The sequence below is a fragment of the Coccinella septempunctata genome, chromosome 1 (assembly GCF_907165205.1).
Source record: "Coccinella septempunctata chromosome 1, icCocSept1.1, whole genome shotgun sequence".
NCBI lineage: Eukaryota > Metazoa > Arthropoda > Insecta > Coleoptera > Coccinellidae > Coccinella > Coccinella septempunctata.
In genome coordinates, this window is record NC_058189.1 from 2230802 (window position 1) to 2244318 (window position 13517).

Genomic DNA, 13517 nt, shown 5'->3' on the forward strand with positions numbered 1-13517 from the left:
CGTGTGTTTTCACGTATTCCATAGACAGGTTACTTGGTCACATTCGTAATTAACGAATTTGGTGTTTGACCACCAAAACATTTGTTGTTTTATTTTTCTTACGATTGTCAAGAAAATTCGACATTTCAATATTGATTTATAGCAATATTTGTACGTTAAGAGCCTCTGTCTGTGATGGTGACCATGAAGTTTGATAGACCGGTGAATAAAGCTTCATTAAAAACTAGTGTTTTATAAAAATTATAATGCTCCAGGCTGCAGGATAAACATGAAACTTATGCATCGATGGCGGATAAAAATCGTTTCTCCTTTCTGTAACACTTGTCTCTAATGTCACCGAGTATTTCAATATTACAGTAACAGCCTTGATCCGAAGTGAAGGTGTTTCAACAGACCCGCGTTTATGGGATTTATCTGGTCATAACGAATAATAAGCGTTCGCCAATTCCACAATCGATTCCTAATCACTGTTTATTTTTTCCACGAAGGAAGTGAACGTTACGAATGGATTGCCTTGTTCGAAAAGAGATAATTGAGGTTTTCTGGTCCGATTGAATACCTACACCGGTAAGTTTTTCGTGCGGTGTGTCCTGCAGTACGGGGTAGCGCGAAATTGTTGAGCGTGGGGAATTCCTCAGTTCTTGAGAGCGGTTTCTTGAAGTCGCTTACTCCTCGGATGTTTAAGTCATACTCGGTGTTTTACCATCCGCGGACAAATCGCGGGAGAGCATTCATTCGACACGAGATGTTCTTCGAGATCTGATTGACTGGCAGCGGCGTTTCTCTTCAGGTGCATCAGTCGTTGGTTTTTAACAGTGGAGGATGGTAAATCGGTAAGAAATCACGATTCATGTTTAGCAGCAACTTACGAATTATTTTCGAATCAGTTTGTGAGAATATATTCGGATAAATTAACACGTGGTAATGATTAATTTAGCGCTTTTTTGAACAGAAATTCGCGTCAGTAGGAAGGCGTAGAAGGGCCACATAATATTTTTCGCTAAATTCTGACTTTGAAGTTAGAATTCAATTAAATTTTGGGATTGAAATTGGAATTCAGTGAAATTCCGACTCTGAAATCGGATTCAACGAAATTCCGACTTCAAACTTAGCTCCGACCTTTTACAGGGTGTTTTTTGATGAAATGGATCATTTCCCTAAATACTGTTTGCTTTTCCACAAATATTCATAGATATAATGCTAGGTGCTTACGATGAATTATTGATGATTATGTACACAGGTTGTTCTTTGATATTATTTGAGTTTTCTTCTATCATAACAATGGTATTTTTACAGGGTGTTTTATAACACCCATATCTGTTTTTGTTTTTGGATATATTCTGGATTTTTATGGAAAATCTTGTTTCTCATGTGTACTAGATGCTCGTGAGGCTAATCTCAATGGACCAGGAATATTTACGTACACTCGGTGTTCTTTGATGTTTTCTTTTAGCTTTCTTACATGAAACGACGACTTGTGTCATCAGAGAATTTAGGTTTCACATGAACACGTTGTTCATTTCAGCAAGAAAAATTGTCATTATAGGTGGTTACATGTTTTTGAGGAGGAATAATATGGATTCATGGTCGTAGACAGGTAGGGGCCATTTGGGCAAATAACCATAAAAAAACATCGAGCTCCTGAGGCCCCACCAAAAATATCTGGCTATGCCAATTTGAGGCTTTTTTCTGCATACAGAATGTTCTTGGATATATTTTCTGAGTTTTTCTCATGAGGAAGTCATAACTACAGAGTGAGAACCATATAAAGCATGTGTGTAATTACCTCTTCATTGAAGAAAACAGAAGGGCATCCAAGAACCATGTGTACATAATCCTTATCGATTCTAATACTATTCTGTACCTTGATATGGAAAACTAGTTTTTTATAAAACATTCTGTCTATCGAGAATTGACCAAAGCCTTTATGAAACAACCTTTACTTCGATTTTCATAACATTGGAAGGAGACTTGAATAATATAAAAGAACATCCTGCATAAATAACACTCACATTAATCATAAATGTGCGAACACACAACATGAATGAATTTGAGTATTCTCTATATAGTCGTAAAACACCCTGAACATCTAGCCCAGCCTAGAATTTTACTAAATTTAAAATTCTATAGGAAATAAATGATTCTTTTGACATCAAGAGAATCTACTGTTGAAATATTTTTACCCGTATAGTAGGTATGTTGTAGGTACATATTATGTAGTTTGTATGTTGCTTATTATGGATTTTTTGAACTCTTCGCGTTTTATTGCTGCCTCGTCAATGAGTTCACTGAAATATGAAGGAAATATCCGAAATGAGGTGTTGATTGTGAAGGTTGATCAGATGGTGTCATCATTCCTTACTCAAATTATCTTGTTCAAAACTCTTACTCAATTCATCATTTCAAGGTTCCCGAACAGTCGGAAACCATTGAGAAGCAAGATAGTGGAAAAAAGAGGTACTCCTCATAAATTACTGCTATTATTCTTGATTTTATTATGTTGAAATCGATCACAAAAACTAGTAACTTACTATTATAATGCTAATATGCTAATAGCTACTATATTATGGAAATTCTGCAAAATCTTTCCTTATGTTTACACCACATTTTATCGATTTATATCGTCTTCAATTTTTTTTTATTTTGAATGAATAATTGTAATTAAATATCTTCATCTTCGGAATAGTTTCATTTTGCCTATTCGAGGTTTGGAAACAGAAATATTAAAGACAATTGAGAATACAATAGGTGATTGAATTCTATTACTTATATTTATTCGAGGACCTTTATTGAAGATAGGAAAGAACAAATCAAAGCCCACTGCCATGTTGAAATCGTTTATAAATATCTTGCTAAAGATATTCAAAAAAAAATCCTGATAGACTATTCTTTACATTTAGCTGAGGAGGTCTTGATGTAAGATGTTTGAATTTCTTTAACTTTGGTACATGTCTTACTAATTTTTATTTCTAATGGCTAACTAGATATTAGAACTGACTAGGATGCATGTAAAGCTACTTTTCTCTGAAGAGTCACTTTTTTTAGGGCATTTTCCGTGGCATTTTATCCCTATAAAAATGATACTGAATAGCATTCATATTATCTGAAATATAGATCATCTCAAATTGTATAGATTGGTATTCGGGAGATGAATCCTGAAAGAATATCATATTCGACATTATCAAGTGAATATCTTATTAGCTCATTGAAATTCATCTATTCTGGACTCAAGACAACCAATAAATATCAAATCTGATTGCACGTACTTGAACGGCAACTGATTTATTACATCCAGCAATATGCCACTAGCACCATGAAAAAAATCAGGAATCCCCCAACGTTTTGAAACATACGCGTTCTCAGAAATGAACTTTATAAAATCACTGCATCGACCACGGTAATAGAATAAGAAACGTGAATTCATTATCGAATTGACATGTTGCAAGAATTGTTTTGCCTCACCCCTCTGAAACTTTTATCAACGAAAAACAATCGATTTTTTCGTCAAATTTCTTAGTGAATTTCCTGTTAATTCCTCCAATAAGTCTAATGAGAGGAGTGATGAATTATTTTATTCGGTATCGGAATGTTCACATTCAAAATGACTCGTTCAAATATTTTAACAGTAGATTCTTGAGGTAAACAAAAAACATTTTTTTATCTATACCATTTTTTTTTATTTGGCCCTGATAAAAAGAGCCAGTTCAAGTTTTCATAACTAACTGTGCCACCCCTGGAAAAACACTACACATCTGTGGATCTTTCAAACAGAGTTGTATTCAGCCAAAGGACTCAATTTTTCGAATATCATAGATATTTTTTAATTCTTGAACATCAAATTACTTGGCACATTATACGAGAAAATACGAAGAATACTTTTATTTTAAAAAACGTTCAAATATTCATAGATGGAAGATAGCGTCTAAATTAGTTTGAAGAGTTGGGTTCTCTGAATTTTTGATATTCTTATGGCACGTAATGGTCATAATGAGAAAACTGAAAGACGTGGGTGATATCTTGTTTTTGAAAAAGATCAAATAAATGAAAAACTATATTCCGAAATTAAACATTTTTATGGTATTTTTTAAACTAAGCCTATTCAGAAAAAATGCTAAAGGAACAAAGTGTTTCTTTTGACCTCTACTGTTGAAATATTTGTAAGAGTCAAAGACGCGCCCTGTATTTTCCAGTGCTCGATTACAAACAATTTTTTTTAAGAAACTTCAGACAAAATTTGTGGATAATAGTGCAACCAGTTGGAAAAGCATATTTTTACTCATTTCGACATATAAATAAATGACACTTTTCAAGTGTCAGTGTCAGTGCAGCTGACGATAAGATACTTACTTCCATAGTAACGGAGTGAAAAATTAAATATTTCCGCCACTTGAGGATTCAAAGAAAATCTGCGAGGGACGCTTGTTGAACGTTTTTGGTACTTTTAATTTGAATTCATAGCCATCCTAATCAAAATTAGAAAAAACATTGTGTGAAACACGTTTGGAAACATTATTTTGCGTATTTTGCGCAACATATTAGTTTGCATAAAAAGTGTAGCACTTTTCTACACTCGATTTGATTTACACCATTGTAGATGAAGTGTAGTTTATCTACACATAATCAAAAGGAGATGAAAATAAACTACACCTCCTCTACACTGGTGTAAATTCAATCAGCAAACGAATACTAAAATCGAGTGTAGAAAAGTGCTACACTTTTTATGCAAACGAAAGGACCTATAATAGCAATAGCAATATCGTGCTAGGCCACAGATTAAACCAGCAGGAGAAAGCATCCAAGTCCCCCACAAGACAGGTGGTTATCTTCAAAAGTGTGTTCACCAGGTGGAACCAGCTTCCATCAACTGTTGTGGAGACTCCCTCGATGAATGATTTTAAGAACAGGCTGGATGATATATGCGCTCTACACATTGACTTTATTATTTGTGTTCTGTGTTGAGCAGTGCTCATTTTTGATTTTTTTTTAAATTTTATATTAGCAATTCGATTTTTCTATTAACAGAATCAATTATTTTTTCCTTGGGTTTATCAACCTCAACTCTTGTTAATGTTGGAATAAATAAATGTCCTTTTCAGAAACACAATTAGTGTTTTCACTGGAAATATTGAAGAAGAGATAATATTTTCTGTTCTTCAGGAGTACCATAACGTTTCGGAATTAAAATATGTTTGAATGATAATTATGGGAAGTCCGGGAGAGTTGGACCCCTTTTCAGTATGAAGCCATTTTAATTGTATCTGTGAATGGTTGCAATTCATTTTTTTGCGTGAAGATATCATGTCCAAATAGGTAACGATAAATAGTAGTAGAGTGATGGTGAGATGGACATTTTGAGTACAGCAATTCGTTTTTAGATACTGAAAATTGAATCATGTCTCCCTAACCTATGGGAGAGTTGAACAGGGGGCGACTTGACTATGAGTTTGTTTATCAGGAAAAACATTGAAAGAAAACAATTACCAATGACCAACGATTGCCTATGTTAAGGTTTTCATCATCATATGTATCAGCTTATGAAATACATATTTTCTATTTCAGAGTCACTCTCACTTATTTCCGAGATGTTTTTTACTTTTTTGAACCTTTGTATATTTTTTATATTGATTTCTATGTTATTCAATTTTCTTTTTTTGAAGCAAACTATCATCTAAACGGAAAACTGAGACCACTGATTATCTCTCCTGACCGTAGCATGGGTCAAGTATTCCGCACTCCCATTTAGTCTATTCAACAGATTGAAACTTTTACAACTATTATCAAAAAGGTTCATCGTTTTTAAAACAATATTATTCAATGCAAGCAATAAAACTAAATAACACCACGCACCTATTAAACTTTTCAGACAGTGTAACAAATAAAAAGTATTCAATTTCTTACTTCCAAACAACAAAATCATGTTCAACCCCATCACTCCCGAACTGTTCTGATGGCGGCCAAAATGGAGCCTCCAGTAGTTGTGCCTTCTTACGAGTATGTTGCAAGCTATTTACGATAACGGTAGCTCGAAATTTGAATTGAAATATTTAAGGTGGTCCAAGTCTCCTACCTGAGCAAGGTAGGACTCCCCCTACTTCTTATTCTTAACATAAATAATTACAGTTTTTCGTCAAACTTATTGAAACCAGCTTAGGAAACGCTATCTCCGGAAGTAATCGAGAATCTTTTTTAATTTCAATTTTCTTTCTTGTTCCACCAACGATGAAGCTCAATTCCACCCTTAACTGGATTTGAACAATTTTTTCCACAATGACTCATTTTTTTTTCAGATGATGCAGCACCCTTGACAAGAAAAGACCATTCGAGAAGCCCAAGATGGACCCAACAACCAGGGCAGCGATCGAGATAGTGAACGCCAATGACGTTCTGTCCGCGAAAGTGATAGGGATGGTAGTGTTAGGTCTGAGTTCGTTCCTTCTTGGTATACTGCCGATGAGACTGACCAAATATGTAAATGTGAAGAATGTTGATGGCGATAAGAACCTTCTTATTTCCCTATTGATGTGCTTCGGAGGCGGAGTGTTACTGTTCACGACTTTCATACACATCCAACCGGAAGTGCGCGAAGGTTTCGCCGTCTTGAAGTTACAGAACAAACTGCCCGAAATTTGGGGGAATCTGCCGATCAGCGAGATAGTGCTGTGTGCCGGATTGTTGCTAGTGTACTTCATCGAGGAAGTAGCCCATAAGTTCTTACATAACAAAGTGCCTAGTGAAGTGCTCCACAGGAGTCTATCCATGAGGTGCACGAAGAAAGACTCTCAAATCGCCATACCCAGAGTGACCCTCAACAAATTCGACGACGGCAACATAAGTTGCATCACCACCTCCAACAAGCAGCTCTTGAATTCCCAATCCACCATAAACATCGAGCCCAGGTCGTCAGGACACCATCATCATTTCCACGGGAATCTGAAGAAGTCTTTCAGTGGGCTGCTCGCGGTTTTGGCACTGAGCTTCCATGCAGTTTTTGAGGGACTCGCAGTAGGTTTGGAGTCTAGCGAGGAGAAAGTTTGGTACCTCTTTCTAGCCATTGCCACCCACAAATTGGTTATTGCCTTTTGCGTTGGTATAGAACTGGTGACGTCAGAAACGAAGGCCACACTTACGATTTTATATATCGGAATATTTTCTATAGTTACCCCGTTAGGTGAGTGATCCAACTGAAATACTCCATTCACTTTTATAAAAGCACTCGGTTGCCCATGGAAAGTTGACAGATTCCACTCTGTTTAGTACGAAAATGTGAGATTATGACGCTTGTCAAAACATTTCTGGGTTTTTAATCAGCGCTGTATTGTCCGTTCTACGTAAAAGTCTCAGTAATGGGGAATTCTCCTCAATTTGGGTTATCTATCACTGAATATGCAAGTTTAAACTGAATAATTATGAGTTTCATTCATGATTTTTCAAATGCACCGCGGAAACTATTCAAAATCATTCTTCAAATATGGGGTTTTAAAATTTAAATCGCTTCGTTTCTATTTTACGATTTGTCAACAGCGCCTACTAGAAAATAAAAAGAACTTGTTTATAAAATAACAGCTGTTGATTTGCAGCCATCATAATTGTCCATAAAAATCCCATAAAATTTTACGACCTTCTTCGTAGACTGAATTCTCAATAGGTAATAGGGGGTGAGCTATACCTCAATTGAAAGATCACTTGACCCTCTACTATGGTTTGCAAATTTTTATTGAGTCCTTGAAGTAGTTACAGGGGTTGACAATTTGAAAACTTGCCAGGCCAATTATAATAATAATAATAATAATAATAATAATAATGACTTTATTTCAAACAAAATAGAAGCAGATATTCCATTATGTCTCGACGAGGATGTTTTCAGAAAAAATGCCAAAGCAGGTCAATTTTTATTGTAAGCCAAAATCTCCTCAATCTTAGGTGTAGGGGTTGTCACCTCTAAATTCTTAATAGGGAATAGATGGTGAGCTATACCTCAATTGGAAGAGAATAGTCAGTGGCGGCGCAAGACCTTAATTTGATGTGGGCAAGATACATTTTGCGAGGCCCTCTGGTGACGCCAGAGGACGTTTCCATGAGAAAGCGACTGATAATAAAAAATGAAATTTAAGAAATATAGAATTTTCTACTTTCAGCCTAACTCACTTAACTGAACTAATTAATCATCAAGTCATGGCCCACCTGAGATGCTAGATCATGCTTAGTTAAAAATTTCAAAATAACTACTGAGGACTAGTTTAAATGAACGCGCAACAACCTGTAATTGGATCCATACACAGTGCAAGATTGTGTTGAACTCGGTCAACCGTTTACATGGTCGCGCGTAATTTATTACGCGTAAACGGTTGCCGGAGTCGCGCGATCCTTTGAACTAGGCCTCAGTGTATTTAGTAGGCTTAGTTCAGATGATAGTGCGTAAACGCGCGATCCAGAAACCACGCGACTACAGATATAGAGGAGTCATATACAAATATTCATATGGTCGCGCGACATCGCGCGTAGACTCCACTGTATCTTAAGGCTTAGTTCAGATGATTCGAACCAGAAACCGGACTACTAAAGATACAGAGGAGTCTACGCGCATATGAACATTTATATTTGACTCCTCTGTATCTTTAGTCGCGCGGTTTGTGGATCGCGCGTTTACGCGCTATCATCTGAACTAAGCCTTTTATTCACTTATGTGCATTCAGTATAGGTCCTTTCGTTTGCATAAAAAGTATAGCACTTTTCTACACTCGATTTAAGTATTCGTTTGCTGATTGGATTTACACCAGTTTAGAATAGGTGTAGTTTATCTACACCTCCTTTTGACTAGGTGTAGATAAAATACAGCCCCTCTAGACTGGTGTGAATCAACTCGAGTGTAGAAAACTGCTACACTTTTTATGCAAACGAAAGTACCTAATATCATAGTCGTATAGAATTATAAACTATATACGCCAATTTAGTGAGTCTCAATGACTTTTCTTTAACATCCCTATTTAAGCATGAAAAAATTTCATGGTTTCATGGATTCATTCTGAAAATTGAGTTAATGTCAAATTGTTGATAACCCAATTAAAGTCTTGTGAAGCCCTCTGTTGGACGTCAAGCTCAAGCGGTGTAGTGGATCCTCAAGGTAAGCGTCCACAGTTAAGTCACTCGGGCGAAAATTATTCGCTTCGAGCGAAATTTCGCAGTACCTAAAACAAAGCGCTATTCATGCAGAGCGAAATTGTCGCGTGTAGAGACCTTTGATGCGCTGATAAAAACCAATAGACCACCGACTCGCAGTGAGGGCCCTAGCCCGGCAATTACTCGGTACCAAAACTTTATAATCTTTGCTCGGTACCTCTACACTAGGCGCTTTTTAAAAAGTCGGTCTATTTCATAGAGTTTCTTGAGTGAATGTATATGTTAATCGCTGTTTTCATGACAGAACATTCTTTTCCTTTTGGCTACTCCTTCCTTTCTGAAGTGATTTTGAAGATCAAAACGGTTTTCCTTAATCAACTCTTCGACTCTAATCAATATTCTTTGATACTGTTTGAAAATGTACGCAAATGTAGTAAAGTAAAGGAACTTTTAAATTAACTTGTTTAGATTGCTACAGGAATATGTCTCATACCAAACATGTTGGTGGAACTTGAAAATGGCAGAACAATTATCTGGATATACCCAAAACCCTCAGATTTAGACACGTTCACTGTTTTTATTGCATAAACCTGATGCGAGGGGCTCCTCGGCCCGCGAGGCCCCTCAAGCCGCGAGGCCGTAGGCCGTCGCCCACGTCGCCTACGCCTTCCGCCGCCACTGAGAATAGTATTATGTAGAGAGACATATTGCCTTACAGTATTGAGCTCACACTCTATTCCCTATGAAGAATTTAGGGGTTTTAGCCTCTACACCTAGGTTTGAGAAGATTTCGGCTTACAATTTTGCTCAAAATATATCCCCTTCTCTTTAAAAACTGACCTATTCCGGCTTATTCTTTGAAAACATCCTTGTCAAAACATAATTGGCCTGGCAAGTTTTCAAATTGTCACCTCCTGTAACTACTTCAAGGAATCAATAAAAATTTGCAAACCATAGTATGCATGTAGATGGTCAAGTGATCTTTCAATTGAGGTAAATCTCACCCCCTATTCCCCATTAACAATTTAGGGGTGATAGCCCCTACACCTAGGGTTGAGGATATTTCGGCTTACAATTCTGCTCAAAATTTGTCCCCCTCCAAATGAAAATTGACCTGTTCCAGCATTTTCTCTGAAAACATCCTTGTCGAGACATAATTGTCCTGGCAAGTTTTTAAATTGTCACCCTGTATTTCTCTTTGCTAAGGAAGAAAATTAAATTATTGACACTCAAAATTTAAGTTGTTCGAGAAGAGTTAATGTTGGTTAAAAGTCGCAAAGATTAAGTGCATCTGGATTGGCTTCCTGCACATTATTCCACATTCATAAGCATAAAAGTACTGTGTCAACATTGAAGTGTTCATTTTTCAAATATATAGTTTTCATAATAAGCTGTGCCACCCTGGAAAAACAAATTACCTACATCATAACCAGCTAAATCTCTCACACCACACATCTGTGGATCTCTTAAACTGAGTTGTATTCAGCCCAAGTACCAATTTTTCATATTTCACAGATACTTTTCAATTTAACATCAAATTACTCGAAAACGGCGCATTGTAGGAGGAAATATGAAGAATGCTTTTATTTTGCAAAATTTTCCAATATACGTTAGATAGTGTCTAACTTAGTTTAAAAGGGTTGGGTTCTTTGAATTTTTGGTATTTATGTATATGGTACGTAATGGTCATAATGAGAAAGACATGGGACATGGGATATCTTGTGTTCGAAAAAGATTAATCAAATAAATGATAAACTTTATTCCGAAATTCATTTCATTCGATAAAACCGTTTGTGAGGTAGAACTGAAAATATTATTTTTTTATTGTTTTTGAACAGCCTGTATCTTCTAAACCGAGCGGAAAATGGTTTTTTTTTACCTCGAAAATCTATTGTTAAAATATTTGTACGAGTCAAAGACTCACCCTGTATATACGCTTTGTTTTATTTCAACGATTCGACAGAAATATCGATCATGATAACGCGAGTCTTATTATCTCAAATTATAGTATCAAGTATAAATAGTGTGTAGTAGCTAAAAATGACCTTTCTTAACATTGGAATATGTAAGTCACAATAATGGCTCATTTAACATTTAACAGATTTATTAACTTCGATAATAATCCTTATGAAAGTAAATATTATTGTTGACATTTATTTATTTCCAAGTCATAATTTTTCAGTCTATATTTTAAAAGTTATCAGAGGTTCAATAATTGCAACTTTAGTGTACTTTCGCTGCTCACTTACTTATGCCTACTTATTTGGGACAGAAAGGAAATTCTCTGAATACTGTTCGAAGTAACTCTTTAGTTATTGAACAAAATTTTTTAAATCCAAAACTTGTTATTCGGCTTCATTCAAAATGGCCATTCAGAGGTCTGGATTTAAAGACCAAACTCAACGTTTTTGAAAAATAAATTCAAAAACCTTTGAACTGCTTACGTTAGTGTCGCAAGCGATAATAATCCAATAGGTGGATTCTTTTCATTGTGACACCCTATACTTCCTCATCTGCCGGCCATATAGTTCCTTTACTCGTCTACGTTTTTAAGAATCAATGAGCGTCAAGTCTGGTTATCCGACAGGCAGAAGTGTAGGGCCAACTATGTTTTCCACGAGAGAGCATATTCCGTTGAAATATTCACTTTATAATCAATTCAAAATATTGTTATTTGCCATATTAAAAAGTGAGGGACAGGCGTTGATATTGATAGAATAAAATTTTTTTCAGGTATAGGTGCTGGTCTTCTATTGACAGAAGGTGCTAATGAAGTCAACTTAATTGCCCTCATCCTACAAGGAATGGCAGCTGGAACACTATTGTATGTGGTTTTTTTCGAAGTTCTGGCTAGAGAGCGAAATAACGACCATTGTGGTATATACCAATTATTATCTATAATATTGGGATTTATTCTAATGGCTGGTCTTCAAATTATGAGTGAGTCCTTTTATATAAATATAAAAATGAGAATGTAGCTTCTAACTCGTATGAAACTCAATATTTGTTACATAAGCAAAAGAGGTCGAATTTTTCGTGAAAATCATCTCTACTGTTTTTTTAGCTGGCCACAGTCACGGAAGTCACCAGCATGGACACGAACATCCTGTACACCATCATCATCACCACGAGGATATGAGAAGTTTAACGTGATCTGAAACGATTCTAGTCTTAGGTTTGACCTACCAGTGTTGAAGTGGAACCATTTGCAGTATTTATAATTTTATGAATACCAACTTTTTGTATTTTAATTTATGTGAATATATTTTAATGACGACAGTCGATAACAAAAGATGAAATATATATTCGTAATAAAATTCCTAGTGTTGAAAGCGACAAACTCCTTGAAACGATTGTGTTCCTGGACCTGTGCTATCGTTTCGATTTCCCCATTTTGCCTGTAAATGATGCCTTGTCCTCCCCTAATATAAAGTGAGCTCCAAAAATAATATACCCAATTGAGCAGGTGTGGCAGATGTTAGGGAGGCTTATGCGAAACCGGAAACCATTCCAGCTCTAAGAGCAGCTCTTCTTGAAGAATGGGAAAACGTTCCACGACAGGCAACTGCCAATTGTATTGGAAGCTTACCCCTCCGCATAGAAGCAGTGATAAGGGCGCGTGGGGGCAATACTCAATATTAGAATGTCATAACTTTGTCTGTATATTCTTAATGTATTGTTCATGTTATAAATTGCATAGTTTCATTTGAGAAATCGTATTTCCTTTCAGGAAAGAGCTGTTGACGTAAATTAAAGAAGAAAATGTTAGAGAAGATCACGCTTCAAAATCCCATTTAAAAGACCATCATTTCGTCACTAATTACCTCTACAGGGTGTTCAGAAATTTAGAGGAAATTCCAACTTTCAGTTTTACCCTGTATACTATCAAATTTAATATAAATTCCTGCAGAATCGATATCCGGTGATAAACTAGATGAAGTAGGCTACAAATAGACAACGAATTGATCAAAATCGATGCACACCTTAAAAAGTTATTTTAAAATGAACAATTTGTTTGTCTTATTTGTTTGCCCAGAAGTATAGGATTGAGTTTTCAAAATCTTCTCTCCACATTTTTGTTGCTTTCCATGTACAGAAACTCCTCTTGAAGTTCGGTCACATACATACACTGCGCAAAAAAATTGACGCACATTCTGAAAATCTCAATTTTAATGAAAGTTAACTCTACATTGACATTGACATTCATTCCATTCGATAAAACTGTTTTTGAGAAATGAAAATAACATTTTTTTTGGTTTTTCAACATCCTTAATCTTTTAAACCGAGCCGGTTCGTAAAAAATGGTAAAGGAAAAAATTGTTTGTTTTGGCCGCAAGAATCTACTGTTGAAATATCTGTACGAGTCAACGACTCGCCCTGTATGAAGGAATTCAACAGTG

The 13517-nt window shown here is 35.9% G+C and overlaps 1 protein-coding gene across 5 annotated transcripts in view; it reads left to right on the forward strand.

The window, feature by feature from the left end:
- LOC123320883 (zinc transporter ZIP1-like) overlaps window positions 1-12434 on the forward strand; it is a 43199-nt gene extending 30765 nt beyond the window's left edge. For 4 of the 5 annotated variants that reach the window (XM_044908382.1, XM_044908389.1, XM_044908375.1 and 1 more), the window contains 3 exons: window positions 6288-7168; window positions 11851-12057; window positions 12182-12434. In XM_044908382.1, the coding sequence (XP_044764317.1) occupies window positions 6334-7168; window positions 11851-12057; window positions 12182-12270 (1131 nt within the window). In that variant the 5' untranslated portion in view covers window positions 6288-6333 and the 3' untranslated portion in view covers window positions 12271-12434. Of the gene's footprint in view, window positions 1-620; window positions 834-6287; window positions 7169-11850; window positions 12058-12181 lie in introns of those variants that run through there. The other variant, XM_044908369.1, reaches the window with a different exon arrangement.
- Window positions 12435-13517: the final 1083 nt, after the last annotated feature.